The 8814-nt window shown below is 35.6% G+C and overlaps 1 protein-coding gene across 2 annotated transcripts; it reads right to left on the bottom strand.

Annotated features, from left to right (window-relative positions):
- On the bottom strand, positions 1 to 4931 carry LOC133859112 (equilibrative nucleotide transporter 3-like). Of its 2 annotated transcripts, none has more exons than XM_062294426.1 (11): positions 4773 to 4931; positions 4612 to 4688; positions 4150 to 4230; positions 3949 to 4053; positions 2563 to 2718; positions 2283 to 2426; positions 2068 to 2173; positions 1159 to 1334; positions 895 to 1055; positions 475 to 733; positions 1 to 385 (listed from the first exon to the last, which is right to left on the bottom strand). In XM_062294426.1, the coding sequence occupies exons 3-11, from the start codon at positions 4189 to 4191 to the stop codon at positions 278 to 280; spliced, it is 1257 nt and encodes a 418-aa protein (XP_062150410.1). In that variant the 5' UTR covers positions 4192 to 4230; positions 4612 to 4688; positions 4773 to 4931; the 3' UTR covers positions 1 to 277. The 2 variants fall into 2 exon arrangements, with proteins under 2 accessions (XP_062150410.1, XP_062150412.1); XM_062294428.1 differs by having other exon boundaries at positions 4150 to 4221.
- Positions 4932 to 8814: the final 3883 nt, after the last annotated feature.

Genomic DNA, 8814 nt, shown 5'->3' with positions numbered 1-8814 from the left:
TGAGTTTGATGTGGAAGGATATTCACCCTTTAATTTAATACTTTGAGAGAAGATGAAGAAACAAACACTTGAGGTAATTATTCATAAGTTCCTCAAGAAATCTGTACAGAACATTACAATTTAGAAGTAGAGCGTTGAAGCAAGTTCTAAAGAATGGCTCCACATTTCTTATTTCTTCCTTAATGAATCACTATCCAATAGCATTAGAAATAAAGTTTTCCCAAACAATCTAAAATAAGAAAAATATTACTTCCTTTAAATCAGCAAGAATCAGCAGTCACCAGCCTTTACCTATTAGCCACAACCAGTCAAGTGTTACCCCTGCAAAAATACCTCCTAGAAGAAACAACACCAGAATGTTTCCCAAGGCATTTTGCTCCGGTCCCTATGAGTTTCAGAAGAGCATATAAGTTCTTCTACAAATCTACTTAAAATTTAGAAAAACTGAAACTAAATGCCATCTAGTGAACTAACCTTGTAACCTTTTGGTGCGGATGTAAGGACACAGACAGTGAGGTAACCATTACTTAACCCCAAGAAGGATGTCAGCATTATCATCCAGCCCTGATCACCATACTTGGATGTGAAATAGAATGCCGGGATGAGTAAGAACCGAGAAAGAATCGCTATCATCAGACCTTTCCGCGACTCCAACTTCAGGAATTTCAGGAGTGGAACGTATCTTCCAATGAGATCCCACACATTATACATTGCTATCAAAACAAGGGCATACCTGAAAATATCACCAATTACAAACACACACCGAGAGACCTTTGCCTATAAATTCTCTAATTGGTCATTGCATAAAAAGACAGAATGATGGAATGAATTAATATTCGCAGAAATGACCAGCCGGACACTAAACTAATAATGTAATTGCGGATACAAACATACCATGCACCTAAGCTGTGTGATCCAGTATCTTCAGATAAGAATCCAGGGAAAATAGATAAACTCAGCACATATATCAGAAACATGTCAAGTGCATAATCAATGTTCTGAAGTAACAATTCTTTGTTGTTTAGTCGCTCAAGTTGTTTTGGATCTTCCTCCGCCTGCAAATTCCAGTATCTCACAAAAGATTGACATGTGAATTACAAGAAAAATAAATAAATAAAAAAATAAAAAAATTGCGTGTCATTAAAAAAAGAGACATGCCTCTTGTTGTGTTAATGTTTGGATGCCGCCAGCAGCAAGGTCAGCTGAAACAGTCTTTGATCCTTCTGAGGCTGCTTTTGAGCGATAATACTTCACAATTGGAAGTTTTGGGAAGGCCAATGCATAAAGAAGAACACATAGAAGCTCGAAGAAGGAGGAAATGGCAAAGAACAAAACTGTAGTCAACCGTAAAACATAATTTTTAGAAACATCCTTTCAGAAAGTCCAACAATATGCTTGTCTGTCTAACATCATTACAACATAATGCTTAATTAGCAGCAAGCAGAAGAAATCAGCACTCAGTTGTAGTAAAAAAGAGTAATTTAATAAATTACACACCATTACAGTCCGACATTTTCCCTGAATGATGACTATTGAAGTTGAAAATAGCCACAACAAACGGAAGTAAGAAAAATGCAGCTATCAAAGCACTTGATTTTTCTTTCAACCTTCTATATAATCAGGCAATAGCATAAATATTTTACAACATAAATTACTGATAAATTTCCTGTATGGCTCTTGTGTAAATATTAATCAGTGCCAGAAATGGTACGCAGTCAGCAATATATCTCAGATACACATATTGAAAACAAACTTGAAAGGAATGTGACAAACTCACAAATAAATAACAAGAAACTCAGAGGATAAGGATCTCAAACAAATTCTGAATAGAGTTAACAACTTACCATGATGAAAAAACTCAACCTGTACTAAGCAAATCCATGAAAGTAAAGGAAAATAATAGGGATTTGATCATATGGGCTCCTAAAATTTAATCAGAAACCTGTTACCATATTCCAAACCGATCTAATATGTTGTAGGATTAATTGTTCAACAATAGCAACAATAGGGGGAAATTTTTCAATTTTTCTCTTCTAGGAAACTAAAGCAACAGGGATTTGAACATACGGGCTCCCTTGCGAAGACCATCCTTGGTATTTTCAAAAGCTGCTTTTGTAATTAACCTCAAAGTAGAGGTTAGAGCACCTGATGCAGCCAAACCAGCAAGGAAAGACTGGAAATTTTAAAACAAAGAAATTAATCACAAACTTAAAATCAGATTAGTAAGTGCCAACACCTAAGAAACTATTGAGCATTTAATTATGGCAGTCATGAATACTGACTTGAAGGAATTCAGGTTGCATGAAGGAGAGATCTCCAACCATTCCACCCTGCACATGAGCATCTGCAACTCCAAAAGCCCCACTAATGGCACATATTCCAATGAAAGTTCCGAGTCCTCCTTTCCCAGAAGTAGCTAAATCCAACTATAGCAGAATAATAATAAACAAGCAAAAAGGACTCAAAACTCTCTCAAAGGATTAATAATTTGTATTTAAGCTAATGATATATGTAACTGAATAGGATCTGGTAGATTGAGTTAGAAAAGCAAATTGTACTTACAACTAAAACCAAAAGAGAACTTATGAAAAACAAGGAATATCCAAATAGGTTTCTTTGTCTAGTATTGATTTTTGCCTCATTGTATGCCAGTACTAAAAGGGTTCCAAGAGCAAACGGCTGATATACAAGAGTAAGGACCCTTGGGGAATGGTAATTCTGCACAAGGAAAAAATAAAGAACCTTATGTTAGAATATAAATTAAATTATTAAATTCATCTCTTCATATCAGCTTAGTTTTTGGGATAAGTGGTGATTTAACATGGTATCAAAGTAGAGGTCCTAAGTTCAAACCCTGACTCCATCAATTTATCCCCTCATTTCAATTAAATATTCTACATGTTGGTCCAAACCTATTAAAAGCGAGTTTGCGTTCACATTTGAGGGCGAGTATTAAAATATATATTAAATGATTAAATTCATCTCTTCCTATTAGTTTAAGCTTTTGGGATAAGTGGTAATTTAACTTAGTATCATAGTTAGAGGTCATGAGTCTGAACCCATCATTCACTCCCATTTCAATTAAATATTCCATGTGTTGGGCCTGTTTGAACCCACACGTGAATGGGAGTGTTAAAGTATTCATTAAATGATTAAATTTATCCCTTCCTATAAGCTTCAGCTTTTAAGATAAGTGGTAATTTAACACCCTAATTACGAAAACAATCCTTGGCTACACAACTGTGGACATTCTTATATATATATATATATATATATATATATTATGATTCACCAAATTTAGATCTAATAAGTTGATAAAAAGAAGTGTTTGAAATAATCAAGAGCAACTCTAAGTAGAGGCAAATGAATCCTATTAAAACACAAATGATACATAACATAATTCAGGACATAGAGATTGTAGTTTGGAAATCAATCAGAAAAACCAGGATAATATGTCAACAGAATCAGCATCATAAAGATTAAATCTATGAAGCTACATGGGGCAGCAGAATGATATGGGAAGAGAAGAATCCTTGATCTTTCCCAGACTAAATGGTTCGAAATCCAAGAATTTCTAGTCAGTGAGAAGTTTTAAAAAGACATGATCTGAAATCATGGTTTATTTTCAGTTTCAGTGAATTGATTCAAAAAGGGCCGATCTCATGCTTGTGAACTAATGGTACCAATCTCTGCTCAAGCTAATTCTTAATTGCTGATTTATGAGTAAAACAATGAGGTTAGATCACATAATTACATTATAAAATTCTTAATTACATTATAAAATTCTAACTTTCATGAAAGTTTTAAGCATCCTCAAGTGCTCCATGTCAAAGGACTGGCTTTTCAGGCCTGCAAGTCATGAATGACATGCCTTTACAGAACTACACCCAGAAGATTATATCCAAAAACTGATTTAAGAACAATTAAAAAAAGAGAGACTTAATTTACCGGGAACAAGTGAGAATAGTAATCTTCTATAGTCAGCATACTGTTCCATGAAACGAGACACCCATTTCCAAGAAGCCAGCACACTAAAATTGCAACATACTTTCCCTGTTAACACAGGCCACAGCAGATGTAAATCAAATTTTTTTAATAAGAAATAAAGAATATCCATAGATAAAGGAAACGATCATTTTGATCACAAACCTCAAGATTAGCGGGAGGCACATTTTGATAAGGTGCTGCCATGAATGAATGCTTCTTCCTTTAAACCAGTTCCTACAAGTACTGCCAATCATGTATGAATGAGTGGTTATTAAGAAGTTCGTTCATTTTATTTAAGGATTTTTTTTTTCCCAGCTCCAACCTATCGAATAAAATCTGTATTAAAAAGAAAATAAATAAATAAAAATTGACTTGTAGGCTTCAATTCATCATGAACTTCATGGGAAGAAAAGAAAAAGGCGTATATTTCCAATACCCAGAACTCCAATTTTCAAAACCAATAACCCATTAATAAAAATCGACTATTTTTCACAAACAGATGCACAATTACACAGAGTCATTCCATATGAATGTAGATGGACCCAAACGCAATCAAAGAAGAATCAATCAGATGAACCAACCAAGAAAACAGGAAAAAAAGGAAAAGCAAGAGATGCAACTCACTCGATCAAGCTGGGTGTGCGTGTATGGACTGAAGTGAGATTCTTGTACCTTTTCTGGGAATCTGGAATCTGGAATCTCTGTGTTTGATCCACTTATATTAGGTGCGAAAAGAAAAGAAAAACCTTCGGCAAACAAAAAACACAATGACAAAAAAAGCCTACCCTCGTTTTGGGGGGTTAATCTGAAAGGAAAGATATTTTCGGCTACTATGTTCTGGCACTGCCAGTTTCTTTCTCGGCACCCAATCAAAACCAAGCACTCTCCGGGTTTGTTTCCATGTGAAAGTCGTTTCTCTAACGTATCTTTTCTCCTATTTGAGTCTCTGACGTATCTTTGACATTTATGGATAAAGATTGGAAGGGAATATTCTACTCTTTATTTACGTTTTTCAATCATCTTCTGTGGCATGCGTTGACCAAAGGGATGACAACTAGTCATCACATGGTTTGTTTTCACATGTTCAAACATATATATTAATGAATATTAGGATAAATATATAATAAATTTTTGAATTGACGTATGATTTGAACATAATCTCTTACTTTTTAATTTTTAACTTTCTTTTTTTTTTTTTTTTTTTTTTTTTTTTTAATTTTTGAATTGGGTCCTTCTATTTATTTTTCATCCAATTTTGTTAATTTTATTTGGCTGAGTCACCTTTTGACCATGTCAGCATTAACAACTAAGTCTAAAAACGACGCCGTTTCAATATTTTTTTTTTTAATAATTTTATTTAAAAATAATATAAATAAATAAATAATTGAAAAAAGAAAAAGAAAAAAAAAAGGTGGAAATGATTCGGCCACCCCAAAGTGTCAAACCATCTAAAATTTATTTAGGGTTTGCTAATGGAGGTGGGGGAACCGGCCACCCCCAAGGGCCAAAACCCATTAACTTTTTTTTATAAACCCCATAAGGTGGGCGAACCACCCAACCCAGATAGGCCAAGGGGGTCGTTGAGCCAACCCCTTGGCCAAAATGGGGGTGGCCGGCCACTCCATGGTAGCCAAGGATGATGGCCCTTCTTTCTTTCTTTTTTTTTTTCAATTTTTTTTTAAAAAAATAAAATTATTAAAAACAATAAGGAAATATTGATACGGCGTCGCTTTTAGGCTTAGTTGTTGATGCTGATGTAGCCTTGGCCAAACGGAGTTAACAAAATTTGATGGAAAAATAGACAGAAAGACTCAATTCAAAAACGCGAAAAAGTTAAGGAGTAAATATTTAAAATTAAAAAGTGAGGGATCATTTTCAATAGGCTTGGGTATCCAATAAGTCGGTGTCGGAAACCCTTTTACCGACTCCCGACCTAAATAGTCAGGTAAATCGGGTAATTACCCAACCTTTTTCCGTGAAAGATTATTTTCAAAATTTTTGGATAATTCGGATTCGGAAAACTTGGATAAATTGGTAATTGTCGATAATTTTTTAGGCTGCTTCTTCTTTTTTTTTTTTTTTTTTTTTTTAATTTTGTTTTGTCAACCAGATTCAATAATTTGGGCTTTTTCATGCTATGGATCATTTCTGTCTTTGACGTATAGGCCTTTACAAATGGTCCAATGCCAAGCTTTCTGCTTCATAGGCAAACTCAAATCACGTAGAACGATGGGTTCAAACAGAAGAATTATTTGGAATTTTCTATTTTCTCATTAAATAGAAAAAAGAAAGATATATACTATTCAATCTGTACACAGTCTAGAATCCAAAATGCTAGAATGAACGGTTACAAATTCAACATATACACAAAATCCAACCTAGACTATTTTCACAATCCGAAAGCCTATACTGTTGTGCAAAAAACCAGCAGATGGCAATTAAGTTGGCAACCTCACCAGTAGGATATTTGTAGTATCAAAATTACATAAGAGCAAAACATAAAACTTAAGTTATATCAAATAAAACCTACAGCTTAAATTTCATCTCAAGTACTTAAGATTCCAGCAGTAAAACAAACCCACCACATCACACGTTAAAACTTTAATATCCAACACAAGGTCCAGCATACATAAACCTTAGAAGTTCGGCAATTCAACACACAAATTGTTAGTCCAGCACACATAAAACTTAAAAGTTACATCAAATTTAAAACCAACAATCAATAAAAGATAAAATGGAAGCAACCGCCAAAACAAAACTAAAGCACATTAAAATGCTCAAAAACAGTAACATAAAAGCTTAAGAGACATGCTAATTTAAAGAAATATTTCATGTCAATACTAAGAAAGGGTCAAATAGTCTAGCTTGCCGATCAATGTTTTAGACCAATCAAATAATTCATCAAACCATTCTCAAACTTTTTTTTTTGAACAAAAATTCTCATACTCTTCATTGATCACCAAACAAAAAATACTTGACCCTCAAAAAGGATCTAGGGAGAAATAACTTCCCTAAGAACAATACTGGAGATACTAGTAGGAGTATCCTCCAGCAAACACAAATCACACATAATACTAGCAGCCTCTTTAGCAAGACAATGTGCTGCATAATTGGACTCACGAAAAACAAAATTGAAACTACATGTATGTAAACTTTGCCGCTCAACATGAATACTTTCGAGAATATGGCCTGCACGCGACAAATAAGGAGGATCTGAATTTATCTCTTCAATAACATTGGCTGCATCTCCTTCAAAAATAGCCTCTAAAAAACCAACTTCTTTAGCAAACTGAACAGCCTCCAACGCGGCTAAAGATTCTGCAGTCTTTGCATCTGCCTGTAAAATTTTTGTAAGACTCCAGGGTTCCCAAGCAATTTCCCAAATAGTCCCTGGCAATGATACCCATACCAATCCATCCCTTTGTTTTATTAATAGCCGCGTCCCAGTTAATTTTTATGAAGCCATACGGGGGAGGACTCCACATTGCTATGTCTCTTCTAACACCAGGATTCATTTCAGATTGCACCAATGGCCTGTCCTTTACCAAGCTCTCCTTATATTCCCGAATGAAGTTAATAGCAGCTGAGAAGACATCATCTGGGTGGGAAAAGGCTCATTCAAAAACTAGATTATTTCTCCTGAACCAGATTCCACGGGCCACAACTACCAACAGCTCCAGAATTTCCTTGCTGTAACGTTGAATTCCGTCTTCAAACACCTCCTTGAAAGACACCCCTTAGACATAGCACTAATGGAAATGAGACATTTTGCTTCCCCAAACATCCTAGGCAGCTGGGCAGGTCCAGAAGGTATGAATTAAAGTCTCATCTTCTACTTCGCAGCATGGGCATTTTGCTTCTTCTATAATTTTTCACCTGTATAGATTCATTCGAGTGGGCAGAATATTTTGCCAAGCTCTCCAAACAAACATTTTCACAGCATGAGGCAGTTCCATTGCCTATAAAGTCTTCCACACGTCCTGCCCTGTATTCTCGTTGGAACATTGAGCTGCTCTTCTCTCCTGTTCTTCTTTGCCCAGATGGTATGCACTCCGCACTATAAAAATCCCGCTTGCAGTTCCGCTCCAAATCATTCTATCTTCGGGGAGTAGAGGACTGAGTGGAATGTTAGCAATAACTTTTGCTTCTTATTCAGAAAAGACTTCTTTAAGTAAGTCCTCGTTCCAGTTCTTGGAGGAATGATTAATTAAGGAGGTCACCATGGATTGACTATCAATGATTCGGGGAGGAGATTGGACCTTGTAAGTATATGGAGTTGGGAGCCACCGGTCCCCCCACACTTTAATATTACATCCATTTCCCACACGCCAAACTAGGCCTTGAGACAACAATTCTCTTGAATTCCAAATGCTTCTCCAAACAAAGGAAGGCCGAGAGCCTAGGGGAGCCTCCATAAAAAAGCTTCGAGGATGGTACTTGGCTCGGATGATTTGTGTTGAAAGTGAAGAAGGGCTTTGGATTAGCCTCCACTCTTGCTTTGCTAGAAGGGCTTGGTTGAACAGCACCAAATCGCGAAATCCAAGACCTCCCACAGCTTTGGAGTGTCCCATTCTTTCCCAAGACATCCAATGAATTTTAGAGCTATGTGCCATATGATTCCACCAAAAATTCTGCATCAAACTGTTAATCTCCTTACATAAAGTAATAGGAAGTTGAAAAACACACATGCTATATGTAGGAATCGCCTGAATCACAGCTTTTAACAACAATTCTTTGCCAGCTTGGGACAAGAATTTAACTTTCCAATTATTGATCTTCTTCAAAACTCTATCTTTAATAAATCCAAAGGACTAAATTTTAGACTTA

The sequence above is a fragment of the Alnus glutinosa genome, chromosome 2 (genome assembly GCF_958979055.1).
Source record: "Alnus glutinosa chromosome 2, dhAlnGlut1.1, whole genome shotgun sequence".
Taxonomy (NCBI): domain Eukaryota; kingdom Viridiplantae; phylum Streptophyta; class Magnoliopsida; order Fagales; family Betulaceae; genus Alnus; species Alnus glutinosa.
This window is presented reverse-complemented; position numbering and strand designations above follow the sequence as displayed.